This window comes from Neolamprologus brichardi, chromosome 13 (genome assembly GCF_056152115.1).
Source record: "Neolamprologus brichardi isolate AB-2024 chromosome 13, ASM5615211v1, whole genome shotgun sequence".
In the NCBI taxonomy this organism is placed as follows: domain Eukaryota; kingdom Metazoa; phylum Chordata; class Actinopteri; order Cichliformes; family Cichlidae; genus Neolamprologus; species Neolamprologus brichardi.
Genome location: NC_142116.1, coordinates 27,692,431 through 27,707,083, shown reverse-complemented (window position 1 = coordinate 27,707,083; position 14,653 = coordinate 27,692,431). Strand labels below are relative to the sequence as shown.

Genomic DNA, 14,653 nt, shown 5'->3' with positions numbered 1-14,653 from the left:
ACCGCTTCAGCTTCCACTAATCTGCTCTTTGATGACGTTGTGCAATCAAGTATTGTGAACATTTTATAGAGAACTGCTGCCTTGCTGCTTTATGTGTGTTAAATGTGCTGGCGGATGAACTGACCCAGTGTCTGTGAAGAGCTGCTGATCACATAATGATTGTTAATACTGATTGTAATGGCTATCTTTGTTTCTTCTTGGAGTTCTCTATTTCTCTTATATCTAAAATAAGAGTCTGGATGGACAAGAGGCTGTTTTATGCGTCGGTTTGTGCAACAACGACGGTAAAACCATTGTGTCGCTCTGCCATTGGCTTGTTTTATTTCTCACAAACCTTTCACAAAAAAAGCACCATATCCTTTTCAGGCTTTTCAAAACAAAACATGTAATAACTATAAATGGCACTAACATTCCGGCCCCTAATTGTTACTGCTAAGCAGTGTTGGGACTAACGCGTTATTAAGTAACGCGTTACAGTAACTACGTTATTATTGTGGTAACGGGCACGGTAACTAGTTATTATGCCAAAATCAGGAACGCGTTAGTCGTTATTGGGATTTAGATAGGGTCGTTACTCGTTACTTCGTGTGGTGGCTATCGCGGAGCTTCCACAGATTCAGTAACATTAGCAAGTGTTGGAGGCCAGCAGGTGGAGGAGAAGGAAAAGAGACCCGAGGCGGCCGCCGGTCCAAGTGTGAACTGAACTTCAGGTAAGAAGTTATGACCTGCAGTCTATCTGGGTCAGATGGAAACCAAGTTTAGGTGGAGTTTATTTTCGTTATTCTGACTTTTTCTGTACTGCGTACTAGCTAGCATAACGGAGTTTCTATACAGCTGGGTGGGTGCTATGATGTTACTGATGTTGAACTTTATTTTGTTCATAAGTTATTAGAGTTGCCAACCGTCCCGTCTGGTATCCAGAGAAAATATTACGCGTTTCTTATTGAGGTGAAAAGGAACAGTTTGTCCCGTAATTCGGCTACATTGAAAAAGGCACAAAGCTGGAGTTATTCTGTGTTTGCTGCACAGCTGCCTCTTCTTCTTTCATTCTCCCCCCTCCCTCTCCTGTTTCTACTTCCATCATGAAAACTGATCAATGATCAGCTGATCGGCATTCTTGTTTGTTTATCGCCCACTTTGCGCCAGAAAGAGGAAACCAGCCGATGTCGCCCTAAACAACAGCAGCACCTTTAAGCTTGATCAGCTGTTGTTAGAATTTATTTAATATTAATTTCTAATATCAGCTGATGTTTGCTGGAGCCACAGCTGCAAAAAAGCTGATGGGCATTATATCGGTTTGGTTATCTGGTGAGAGGGAAACATGAAGATGAAACCAGGAGATGTCCTCACTGAATCATCAGAGCTGAACAGGTGATGGAGAATGAGTTGAAAGGAAGTTATGAACTGTTTCTGAGAGACAAATAACCCCAGGATCCTTTTTTACATAGCTGACAGCTGGTAACTGTGCAGGTGCGGATCTAGCAAAGTTTTGCCAGGGGGGCCAGGTAGAGCATTAACAGGGAGAGGGGGGCACAAAGAAATACTTTTCTTTCTTATTCTCATTTAAAATGTCTGGCTTTTAAAAAATAATTATCTGAATCTTGCAACAAACGATTGATAGATTGATACATATATACCATCAAAACAGTGAACATCACTGTCACAACAGTGTTTGTTTTCATTCAAAGGCTTTATGATTTTTCCTATAATGGCGGGCCTCTAGAGTTCTGAGTACAATCGAAAGCACCACAACTGCAGTTTTTGTGTTGGATGTAAAAAGCGCACCTGACGCTGTGACGTAGGCTAGAATCATGGTAGCGGTCAACGACGGTCCAGGCGTGGGATTTCTCTCATGGAAATATGCACATTATTTTTTTCTTTCTATTGGTAGGTGGCACAGTGCACTTGTGGCAAGTAAGCAAGCTAGAAGACTGAGAAGTTATGGAAGCAACACATTAACAAGAGAATTCTGAGTAAAACCAAAGTTACTTTCCCTAGTAACTAGTTACTTTGAAAGTAACGAGTAACTTGAAGTAACTGAGTTACTTTTAATAGAAGTAACTAGTAATGTAACTAAGTTTCTATTTTAAAGTAACTTACCCAACACTGGATATGAAGCGGTTTGAAGATAAAATACCGGGACTGTTACTAGAGTTTGAGCAACGATTTCAGATTTTTGGTGAACTGGAGAAAGACTTCAATGTTTTTTGCTCGCCGTTCACCGTGAATCCCTTTGATCTGCCCGTCAGGATCCAACTTGAAATAATAGACTTGCAGTGTGACTCGGATTTTAAGGGCAAATTTGCCGCAGCTGGCTTGAACACATTCTATCAGAATCTCTTGCCAGGTTAACCCAAAGCCCTCGCTGCAAAACTGTTGTGCATGTTCGGAACCACGTATCTTTGTGAGCAAGTTTTCTCTGTAATGAGCATAAATAAAACAAAACTGTGCTCAAGGCTCACGCACAGGCACTTGAATCACATCCTGAAGTTAGCTGCCGCTCAGGATGTGAAGCCTGATATTGATGAGCTGGTGAAAGCTAAAAGATGCCAGGTATCAGGAGTCAAATAAACTATGCAACCCCACTGAAAGTGCTGCATGAGACACCCTGATGTAGTTCTGTGATCTGTGATATACTTCTGTGAATCACTGAGGCACTGTGTGCTTGTGTGTTCTTTGTCCTCAGAATTTTCAAATAACTTGAGGTGTTTTGTAATTAATAGCTATGTTGTGCTTTTGGACACACTGTCCTCAGGCTCCAGCTTTATGTTTATATACTTTTATGCTGATGTGCTACTGTTTCTAATTGATTATATTTTATTTATATATTTAACCTATTCTGTGGTTCTTGTACTTGTTTGGGGAACAGGATTTCATTATTTTTATCTACATTGCTGCCTGCGAAGTGACACCCTGATATAGTTCTGTGATCTGTGAAACAGTTCTGTGAATCACTGAGGCACTGTGTGTTTGTGTGTTCTTTGTCCTCAGAATTTTCAAATAACTTGAGATGTTTTATGATTAATAGCTATGTTGTGCCTGTACTATTTTGAACATACTGTCCACAGGCATATCTATATAGTAAAGTCGAGCCCAACCACAGATCTTTTTTTTTTTTTTTTTTTTTTTTGTGAAGGCAAAAAATTGTTGTGAAGGCATTGAATCTCTAGTAAGGCTGTAATGAAGAAATATGCATCAATCTCCCCCCGAAACAGAAGCCTTGTGGTAAAGTGCAGCCACAGCCAGTTGTACCGTAGTCCTGTTCTGCAGTCTGGCTGTGACGCCGAATGCTGCCTGACAGCATCAGGTCACACACAAAAAGTATTAATCAGTGGAATCCAATTCTAACAAAGTTCATTGATTCAAACAATTTAAGTGATATACGGAGAGAGAAAAAGCCTGGAGTTACTCAATTCTCTTGGATTAAACCAAATGGTAATAATATGTCCAGATTAGATCTGTGGTTGGGTTAATACTGTATCTAGGAGGATTTCTATCCTGCCATTCATTTGGAACAAGATTAAAGTCACCACCTAGTAATACATGGTCTCTGTGGTATAAAAGTTTATACTCGGAAAGGACATCTGTTCTGGCATCCTGCCCCGGGTCCTGTGGGGCTTGGCGGTGCTGCTGCCGTAGGCCCCGGTCTGGATGGGCCTGGGCTCCCTTGCCTTGGTGGATACCAGAGGACGGGGGTGCCTACTGGGGTCAGCGGGGGAGCTGGCCCTACGGAGGGACATCCTCCCCTCCCTTCTTTTCCTCCCCATCCCCGGCTACCTCCCTCTTCCCACTCCACCACACCCACCCACACAGGTAGGGCCTTGGGGTGCGGGTGTGTCACCAGGGTGCAGGGGAGACATTCTCCCCCCCTCTGTCCTCTTCTGGCCACCTGTGCCTCAATTTTATCTCACAACTTAGACATCCACATTACTTACACTCTCATAACACACACACATATATATGTATATATATATATATATATATATATATATATATATATATATTAGGGGTGCAACGATACACAAAATTCACGGTTCGGTTCGGTTCGATACTTTGGTGTCACGGTTCGATATTTTTTCGATACACAAAAAAATGTTCATGCCTTTTTATTAATTTGTCATTTATTAAATTTTCACAGCACATTCTGCACCACCTCTCTGTGCGTTCATCATTTGTTTGAAGCCAGCTCACCTCCTGCAACCACTTTTCCGAGAATACGCGCTTCTTTTGTGGTTCGGACTCCTGACATTTCTTTGGAGGTGGAGGAACACCAAAGTAATTGCTTAAAGGAGCTTCTTCGACATCTTTAAGAGTTCTAAACAAATGTCTGTCCTCCTCCTGAAAATCTTATGTACGCAAACACACGTTGCAACTTCTTATCTTGTGCGCGTTTTTTATTTTGACAGCGAATGTGCACCTGCGGACCACTTATGTGCAGCCCTGGTTATTTAGCTCGTCATATTGCAGCCACAGAAATTCTTTTGTCCATGAAACCATAAAGCTGCACTTTCTTTTTGCCTTATAGTCTGATTTGTCATAACTTTTCCGTTTTGTGGTAAGCTTTTCTTTGGCTGTCACTTCTTCACCCTGACCTGTCTTATTTGGCTCAGCAGAACTAAAATATATATCCTGCTGCTTTTACACACGCACTCACATAACGCTCAGCGATTCTCTGCTCGATCAACCTCTCACATGTTTAAGCTGCGGGAGATTTCACTTGTCATGTTTGCATAGTAAGCTAACGATTGATAAGACGATGTCAGAGGAATTGGTGCGCAAATTATCATCACTCACCAATCAGTGCTGTCGCTCTCTATACACAGTTCACGCGATTGCAAAGTGAAAGCAAAAAACAAGCGCAAATTCAAACGCGATTTCAATTATGTCACATATTGACAGTGGTTCACACTGACATAATTACCCAGCTACATTTCCGAAAGAATGCAAAAGCATTGACATATATTTTTCCTTCCTACGATAGGCCGACGAGCAGAGCAGGGCAGCCCGACTGGAAAAATCGCTAGCCCCGGGACGTCGGGCTAGCGATTTTGCGAGCCCTGTATCTGATTGAGGAATCACTCATCTTTGGAAAAGAGAGTTTATTACAGAGAAATGTCTCTTTCCAAAATAAAAGCTATACTATACGCTTCTTCTGGGGTATACTCTCAGCAGCATACTAAACATATCAGGTCCCCATAAGGAGAATCATGTGCTAACGGCTGTCTAAATGACTCGGGTAACGTTTGTATGCGTGCTTGTTGTTTTTGTCTGCTTCCACTTGTCTTTGCACTAGGATGCTATCGGGTAAATATGCAGTCATATTCGTTGTGTTCCCACTAGTGCTGTCAGCCTTAATCTGAAATGAGGTTAACGCCACAACACGGCAAATCTCCGTTAACGAGCTACCGTGGATTGCCCCGTGTGTGGGGCTGGACAGCATCAACACATTAACGAGCTAACTGCGCTAACACACTAGTTCCCACTCATGTAATTGAGCATTGCGTGGCACATCTGACATACTGTTTTACTTTAGTCCATGATGCGCTTACCTTCAGGGTCATACGTCACATGAAGACCAAAATAGTTCCAGACGCCAGATCTGAATGAGGGTGGGGGAGGTTCAATTTGCCATGTTGCAACGAGCTTAACTTCTGTCTAGCTAGCTTGCCCTGCGCTCAGTGAATCTGTGTTCGACTACTCCGCCTAGGCTGCACTGTCGAGCGCAGATCCACTGAGCGCTCAACACAGACAGCACCGTCAGAAGGAAAGTTGATAAAATAAATTAAAAATGTTGTATTGTTCGATACATATGCGTACCAAACCGAAAGCACTGTATCGAACGGTTCAATATCGATACGAGTATCGTTGCACCCCTAATATATATATATATATATATATATATATATATATATATATATATATAGGGCCTTGATGTTAACGGCGTCCAGTAGACGGTCTGTGTATTCAAACCTACCTCTGGCGCCGGTGCCCACCTCTCAATTTTAAATCCATGTAGACATTGAGGGTTCTCGGGAGGGGCCGTGCTAACACCTGCTGCAGCACCATGCTCTCCCTTGTTTTAAATACACTTTAGAGCAACACGCAGCAACACTACACTTGAGCGGGAGGAGGGAGGTATGGGGTCTTAACACACCCCCGTTCTCTACTAGCCATCGGGGCGGGGGGGCTGGGAAGAGATGCTGGCTGTCCGATTGGCCTCCCTGCTGCTGCGGAGCCTGGGGCGGTCTGCTTGCCTCCACCGCGGAGGGAAGGGTAACATCTCTTGGGTCTGGGTGCCGTTTCCCCCTCTGGGGGCGAGGGTACCTGGACCCGGGGTATAGAGTATGTTTGGGGAGTGTGATTGTGTGTACATGTCCATTTACGTTTATGCCTACGTTGGGTGAGTGCTGAGTGTTTGTATATGTGTGCATGAGGGTGGGAATGCATGCCTGTTTCTGTGTGTGCCTGTTTGTCTGTGTCTATATGACAGGTCGGGTCTTAGACTCCACCTCTCTGGGAACTCCCAGGCCCTCCAAGTGTGGAGGCCTATCTCCCCTCACCACACTCCCTGCCGGTGACTGATGCCCTCAGGGGTCGGTGCATTGTTGGTTCTTGGTGTCCGGGGCTGGGTGCTCAGGTATCTACCAGCTCACTCCCGGTGGCTACTTGGCAGGGCCTGGCGCCTGTTGCTCGGTCAGGCCTCTTCCGGGGCGCGGGGGGCCCTCGGGCCTCCGGCCTCTGTGCCTGCGGCTCGGTTCACTCTGGCACAGCTGACTGCCGGCAGAGCCGGTGGGCACGCCGGTGCAGCCCCCTCTAGCTTCTGCCCGGTGGCTACTGGGTGACCCCTCCTCTGGGGATCCTCAGCCCTTCCCATGAAGGTGGCACGGATGCCCCTCCAGTGGTCCTCCTTGGGCTCTTGCACTCTGGGGCCTCTGGATGTCTGGGGCCTGGATCTCCTCCATGCCTGCTTCATGCCCTGGGGGACAGGGCTATGACTCTCTACATCCTCTTGCAGACCATTACATGGGGAAACCATTTGAATACAAGTGCGCTGATCCACACAGGTGTGCACACGGGTGTTCACTGTTCGTAGACTTAAATCACACCTTTCTTGGCTGCTACTTCAAAGCACATTGTGCGCTGTCTGTCCTGCGTGCTGCACAACAACATTCAATATTTAGTATTTACTGCTGTTTACACTTAGCTAGATTAATGTGATGGTGTTGTGTTTAGTATGTTGCTTTGTTTAGTTTTTTTTGCTTGTTTTCTATTCTTTTTCTCTCAACAGGTGATCCCGGAGATATTTTTTTTCCCCCCCCTTTCTCACTGTCCCTCTCCCCTTCTGTTTTTCTTTTCCTTCCTCTTTCTTTCTCCCTTTCCTATCCCTCACTCATGTCTGTCCCATCTGTAACAACTGAAAATAAAATAAAATAAATAATAAAATAAAAGGTCGATCAAATGGACCAATACGGCAATGCCATGATGATCCATTTGGCAAAATAAATCCATTGGGTATCCTTGTTGGTCTTCAGACAACAATTCTGACGGCTAAAGAACCAAATGGGACAGGCAAAAAAAAAAAAAAGGAAAGGACATCTGTTATTTTTTCCAGCATGAGCTTATTTAGAGTTACAGAGGAGTACCCATAAACATTTACTAGAATCAGAAATGAACCATCAATATTCAATACAACTGCCAGCCAGTGTCCTGAATTATCAGCCTGAAAAGTCACGACCTTCCCTGGACATCGGTAGAAACAGAGAGCTACTCCAGCAGAGTGGTTGGATCCGTGGCTGAAGAGGATTTTTTCACCCCACTGATTTGACCAGAAGGTGGCATCAGCGTCACTTGAATGAGTTTCTTGTAGTAAGGCGCAATTCGCTTTTAGCCCTTTGATAAACATAAACATTGCTTTTCTTTTAACATTATCCCTGAGACCTCTAACATTCAACGACACAAAGGATAAACGTATCATTAAAAAAAGAAACAAGAGTTCAAAATATTAAGAATATCAAACTTAAATATATACAAAAAAGAAAAATTTAGTTTACTTTCCTGTTTAGGGAAAGGTGAAAGAACAGCGGTGCTGGTGTTGTGCCAAAAAGTGATTGTCTGCCAGAAACTGATTTCCAGTATTTGCCAAAAACTGATTGCTCGTATTTAAACTGCTATATGTAACTTGTTGGGCTATAATATGTGAAACATATGTCAAATGCATCCCATATGGATGACATAAAGTCATCTTGAGCCACAAACAACATTCGTGTAACAAGGTAGAAGCCGCAATCAGATTTTGGCAGTGACTTTTATATAACCTTTATTTATGCAGTTAAAAAAATCTAATTAACATTAAAAATGTCTTTTGTAAGAGTAAGTTGGCCAAGAGGACAGCAGAACTGGCAGCAAATATTACAATAGTTCTATTTTAGAAATAAAAATTAGGTCAAGCAGTGTGTTCTTCTCTGTGGTAGGGGCAGTGATGACCTGTGCGTATCCCCTAGACTCAAACAGCTCCAGGATTGGTTTGTTTGCACTGGATAAAACATTCTCATTAAAATCACCACAAACTATGATGGGATGACAGTCCATGATCTCTAATGAGTCAAATAAGCCTACTAGGTTTTTCAGGAATGGCCTCAGAGTGTAGTCTGGAGGTCTGTACACAACTGCAATCAGTGCACTGACTGGTGCTTCAGCCTTTAAAGCCAGAAATTCAAGGTCAGTTACATTATGGATGCACCGTTTTTCATGCACTTGAATGTCACTTTTCACATAAACAGCAACTCCACCACCACTTCTGTTTGCCATTTGGGGAAAGTTTGTGTAGGAAAGGTGGCTGTTGTGTTTGAACAAATTGTAATTTTACTGATAAATGATACAGCCGAAAAACAGAGACATTAAATTAGTCCAGATGAGTTGAAATGTGGGAGAGGTATATCGTTTTTGTTCTGATCATCTATTCACAAAAGATGACTCTTAAAGTCGTCAAAAACTCCAGCTGCCCTGATCATTTGTCTGCTGAAGACAATTCTACCAATGGAAAATAAGTTTGAATTTATTGGGCCAATCAAAACGCTCTATCCAATATGCCTGCAGTAACTACTGACATTATGTTTCTCTGTGGCAAATCCCTGTCAAATTTGCATCAGTGCACCTTTTGAAATACTGCTTCTAAACCCAAGGCAATGAAAATACAATTTGAACCGTGAGGGTCTTAAGGACTTGTTCTACACAACAGTTACACAATGTGTTCTTTATGTTCCAGCTGTCAAAAATGTGGCCACATAAGCAATTTCAAAAGTTGGGTCTTTCCTCCTGTTCCTGACAGATAATACAATCTATAGGTTAGTTACAAGGTACTTGCTTCTTATTTCCTGAAAATGCAAGGTGAATTCTAATATTGGGGGGGGGGGGGGGGGGGGGGGAGTGTTGAGCTGAAAAGTAACAGCTGCAGATGTTAGGCACAAAACATCTGCTAGATACAGTTCATGGTGACTCTTGATGACATTAATATGAGCCGGCAGTGGCTCTGTAATATGGTTAACAATGATGAAAGTTTTTAACCAGCTGACTGTTTGTCTTATGAGTAGACACCCCTCTACACACTAAGCATATCGAGATAAAAGACTTTTGTCTCGAGCGCATCACGCACTTTGATGGGCGCGAGCAGATTCCTTCTAGAACATCAGACCGTTGGCTGTTATTTGACGTCTAAAACGTAACTGCAAAAGGTAGGTGAGTATTATTGATTTAAACGCACAGTTAATCTCTTAAATCGAAATATGTAGACCCAAATCAATAACACAACTCCATAATTGATGTTACTGTATAAAAAAACAGCACGAACAAATAATAAGTACCTAAAACCTTCGGTTATAAAAACCGAAATCTGACGTTAGCGGGCACTCCTTTAGCTAAGCTGTCAATTAAACATTAGCAAAGGTGACAAAGAAATCACCATAAACATTTTTTTTTAATTTCTGTGAAATAAACCAATTTTACTGGTTTGTTAAAAGATTACCATTTTTTTCTTTTTCATTTTTTTCAGTTATCGTGACATATGCAAAGACAAGAACATAAAACAGTGATGTAGCCTACAGAAGGCTATATGCCTTTTAACAGATATTCTCAGCATATAAATAACACAATCCAACATACTTCTTAGTTATAAAGGCTCCGTGTAACTCTGCTTACGTTAACTAAGCCATGAACACCTGTGCGACTTGAATTTCACATGTTAGCAGCACTGTAGCAGGTACACTGACCGCTAGCCACACAGTTTATACTCTTAACACCATCTTCATGAACTGCTGAGAAAAAACCTGATCCATCAGTGCTGGACTCCACAGATAACTACATGCCACAAGGAGACTGCTGTTTTATGAACTGCCATACCAGTGTGTCTTCAATGGAGAAGATGACACACCCATCACCTCACCTCCTGCCTGATCTGGAGACCATCATCTTGCTGCCACACTACACACCTCTGAGACCATCAATGATGACTCATACTGGGGAAACTGTATTTCCTGTCAGAGATGCTCAGTGATCCTCAGAGTAGAGAGAGGTATGATTCTTAATCTTTGATAAAAAATGTCAGTGTTTTTAATTCAATTAATTAATTTAAATCCTTCACACTCAAATGATTATCCTTGACTGTTGGGATATGTTGGGATTCCGGAATGTTGGGATATGTTGGGATTCTGGAATGTTGGGATTTGTTGGGATATGTTGGGATATGTTGGGATATGTTGGCATTCCGGAATGTTGGGATATGTTGGGATTCCGGAATGTTGGGATATATGGGGTTATGTTGGGATATGTTGGGATTCCGGAATGTTGGGATATGTTGGGATATGTTGGGATTCCGGAATGTTGGGATATGTTGGCATTCCGGAATGTTGGGATATGTTGGGATTCCGGAATGTTGGGATTTGTTGGGATATGTTGGGATTCCGGAAAGAGTGATCTTTGTCCTTTAGATGCAGATGAACTGCTGAGTCTTGTCCCGTGGAGGTGGCTCTTCTATGTTGTGCCATGCGCTTGTGAAGTGGCTGTTTGGTCTCTCCGATGTAGAGGTCTGGGCATTCCTCGTTGCACTGTACAGCGTACACCACATTGTTAAGTTTGTGTTTAGGAGTTTTGTCTTTTGGGTAAACCAGTTTCTGTCTGAGTGTGTTGCTGGGTCTGAAATGCCATGTCATGCTTGGAGAAAACTCTCTTGAGTTTTTCTGATACAGCGGCTACATCGGGGATGACAATGTTGTTGCATCTGTCCTTCTTATCCTCCCTCGCTGGTGTCTGATCTTCTTTTCTGTGCCTCTTTGCTGACTTTAAGAACGCCAGTTAACTTAAGTTAACTTAACTTCACCATCCTCAGCTGAAACAACAACATCTTAAATTCATGTGCTCTTTGTACACTCTTGGCTAATTAACTGTGAAGTTTACATTGCAAGTTATTAACACAGAGAGCATTGAAAAACGTATAAGTCTTACCTGCATGTTCGGGTTTAAATTTTTTCCTCAGTTGCCTCCTTTCATGTTATGAGCTCCTCTATGGCTCCGCGGGATCCGAAACTGCAGCACTTATTCTGTTCCTGGCATGCATGAATCCAGAGTTAACGATATGTGGCGCCTCCTACTGCACGGAGTGTGTGATATCAAGAAAGACGTCTTAAGAGCTTAAATTAATGTGATTGGACTTCTTTAACTTATCAAAACCTCACCTTTTTTCAAGTTTTTAACACTAACATGCGTAAGATGACCGAGGGCCTACACAAACATCAAGATTATTTTTAATTCACAGGCTCAAGGGAAATATATGAAACATCAATATATAAAAAACATCAATATATAAAACAAACGTGTTTTTGTGTTTGTCATATTTGATTAAATGGACATTATGGTGTCTCATAAAACTGTGTGTGTGTGTGTAATTTCAGAATGGCTTCATCAAAGCATCATCGCAGTACCGGTGAGCCGTACACGAGGCTGCCACCCCTAACGCTTAAAGTGATTTGTCTGAAAGAAACCCCTAAAGTCACTGGCTGGCATTTCTGTGATGGAAGTGCAAGGCCCAAAGCTGTCCACAATAATATAAGTGCGGCAGTATGTGATGGGAAAAATGTTTTCAGATTTGTGATATTCGAAAACTTGGCCTCCCAAATTAAAGAGGGTAAAACCTATACCATTAGAAATTTCAAAATGGGCAAATTTGGAAGCACACGATCAATGCTTTCAAGTAAGGACACGGCAGTGTACGTCAGTGCGCCCATCCAGGTCAGTCAGCAGCTGGAGGACGAGGCAATGCTGCTTCTGGGGCCACCCACCACCTTGATCCCACTGACCAACGTCAGCCAATCACAGATGATGCACGTGACAGTGAAGGGATGGGTCACAGCTGTAAGTTTTCCCACATTAATTTGCTACTAACACATTAAGATGTAGCTTAAGGTTTTGACTGTTTCATTTTTACTGTTTACTGTTTATTTTTACTGTTAGTTAAAGCTAAAGCACCAAACAATATGTTTATTTTAGTGCACTTGCAAAACAAAAATCAAATAAATGAAAATCAGAGAATGACAAAAGAAAGAGGATGGTTCTTTTGAGTTTTACAGCTTGTAGAGCCAAATCTGAACTATGTACAAGTTAAAATAGGATACGGTTACCTTCTGCAATACACAGATTTATGTCCATTTTTAAAATAAATGTCCTTCTCTGTCACATTTAGATGGAACCCTTGAAAAAAAGGAGCAGAATCCAGCAGTCCCTTTGCAGATCATCAGACTCAAAGAGGTAAGGAATATATATACAGATAGAGAGGAGGAGAGAGAGAGAGAGAGAGATAGAGAGATAGATAGAGATAGATAGAGACAGAGATAGACAGAGAGAGAGCTTAAAGAATGTTTTAATTTTACAGGATGAGTCAGAGGTGAAGGTGGCACTCTGGGGAGAGGCTGTGCTCACCCCAGTCTGTATTGGATCTCCGGTAGAGATCAGTCACTTAAGAGGCAACAACTCGCAGTCATATGGCTTTGCTCTTCATACATCACCATTTACTGTGGTTAAGGTTGGTAAATTACTTTATGCAGTTTCTTGATGCTCTTAGTACTGGTCTTAAACTGGCCATGAAGTTCTTTTTCTTTTCTTCTTCTTTTATTATCTACAGCCTGGAAGTGGGATCCATGCAATTAAGCCAAGAGGTTACAGAACCATTGGACAAGACCAAGAGGTCCTGGACTCCAATGACATTCCACACATTGTGTCATCTGACGTGTGGCTAAAAGTGTTCCCAGACAGCCCAGAAATCCTCCCTTCAGTGATCCAGCTGAATTATGAAAAGGGCACCGTAATAGATATTCTGATGCCAGAGGAGTAATGCTCTTTATTATTTTCCCAGCATTTTTAGTTAATTATCTAATGTATTTCTTTTTTTAATCTGTTGTTTATCAGTAAGTAATTAGTTAAAGATGAAAATTTAATAAGTTGAAAAAAAATCAGTTAATTAGTTAATTGTTTTGTGGTGGTTTGTTATTCCTGAATGTTTTAATAAATGCTTTGCAAACTTTAAGGGTCTTATTTAATTTAATAACATAATGTATTTACATATACTTCAAAGGATTTGAGGCGGCAGCACTAAATTAGTAAATTCCAACTGAAGAAAATGGAGGAGAACAACAAGGAGAAAGATGAGGAGGAAAAGAACAGTTTTTACTGCGATTGCATTCCTGTTTTGAGCAAAGGTCCTTGTTTTTACTGTTATTAGCAGCATCTTGAGGCTGTATTTGTTTCCAAGTCTTCACTCTTCAGAGTTTTAGTGTTTCAGTGAATTTGCTCTAACAAATGTAACAGTTGCAGGGTTATAATATCCAACAACTGCTCCACTATTTAATCTACTAGAATGAATAGAAACACACACGCACTCATCAGGGTAGATTGTGTCAGTATAACTTTCCAAAGATTTAGGTACACTCTTTTCTGACAGAGAACATGGTCTCTGAAAGAACTTATGCTAGACTAACTTTTTGTGGACTTTATTTCAACTTTCAGGTGGATTACTGACTTCCTGTTTGAGAGGAAGGAATAAAAGCAGACTGCATTGTGCCATGATCGCTACTAAGAAGATGCTGATGACCCCACACATAGACTGTTTGTCACACTGTTCTCTGGCAAGAGGCTGCTGTCCATCACTTCAGCCTTATTTTACAGACTTCCTGCCTGACAAGAAGTCACTGATCTACAAACCCAGCACATTAGAGTAGACGTGAAGATGTTCTGGTTTTTCTTTCAAGAATATAAGATTCTTGAATCTAGACACTTAAAATGAATAATTCCACTCTTCTAGTGATAAAAAGAATATCAATTCAGATGTTTTCTGACTCTAAATTTTCTTTTCTCATTACTTAGGTTTTTCTAATTTACAATTAAAACATTTTCAGCTATTTTCCAACTTCTTCTTCCATGTAAATGTCAGCTTTTAGCAGTTCAGCACTTTTGTTTTCAGGTGAAATTTCCGTATTTTTCATCTCATTCAAATTTTTTTTACTTAAATTCAGCAATTAATTCATTTCAGTGCATACATTCAGATTCAAGCATTCACACTGCAGTTTCTTCAGAAAATGCACTTTCTAGTTGTTATTTACTAGCTAATCTT

The 14,653-nt window shown here is 41.6% G+C and overlaps 1 protein-coding gene across 5 annotated transcripts; it reads left to right on the top strand.

Annotated features, from left to right (window-relative positions):
- Window positions 1–9,422: 9,422 nt before the first annotated feature.
- LOC148100021 (uncharacterized) lies at window positions 9,423–13,570 on the top strand. Of its 5 annotated transcripts, none has more exons than XR_015719934.1 (6): window positions 9,423–9,731; window positions 10,350–10,567; window positions 11,943–12,402; window positions 12,731–12,795; window positions 12,920–13,069; window positions 13,169–13,570. XR_015719934.1 is itself a non-coding variant. In XM_087850401.1 (5 exons), the coding sequence occupies exons 2-5, from the start codon at window positions 12,390–12,392 to the stop codon at window positions 13,376–13,378; spliced, it is 438 nt and encodes a 145-aa protein (XP_087706527.1). In that variant the 5' UTR covers window positions 9,423–10,567; window positions 11,943–12,389; the 3' UTR covers window positions 13,379–13,570. The 5 variants fall into 5 exon arrangements, 1 of the variants encoding a protein (XP_087706527.1); XR_015719933.1 differs by having other exon boundaries at window positions 9,423–9,735; XR_015719936.1 differs by adding an exon at window positions 10,983–11,078 and having other exon boundaries at window positions 9,423–10,567.
- Window positions 13,571–14,653: the final 1,083 nt, after the last annotated feature.

Coding starts and splice junctions, on each gene's coding strand:
- LOC148100021 (XM_087850401.1), top strand. Junction 12,796..12,919: donor AGATCATCAGACTCAAAGAG/GTAAGGAATATA, acceptor TTAATTTTACAG/GATGAGTCAGAGGTGAAGGT. Junction 13,070..13,168: donor CACCATTTACTGTGGTTAAG/GTTGGTAAATTA, acceptor TATTATCTACAG/CCTGGAAGTGGGATCCATGC.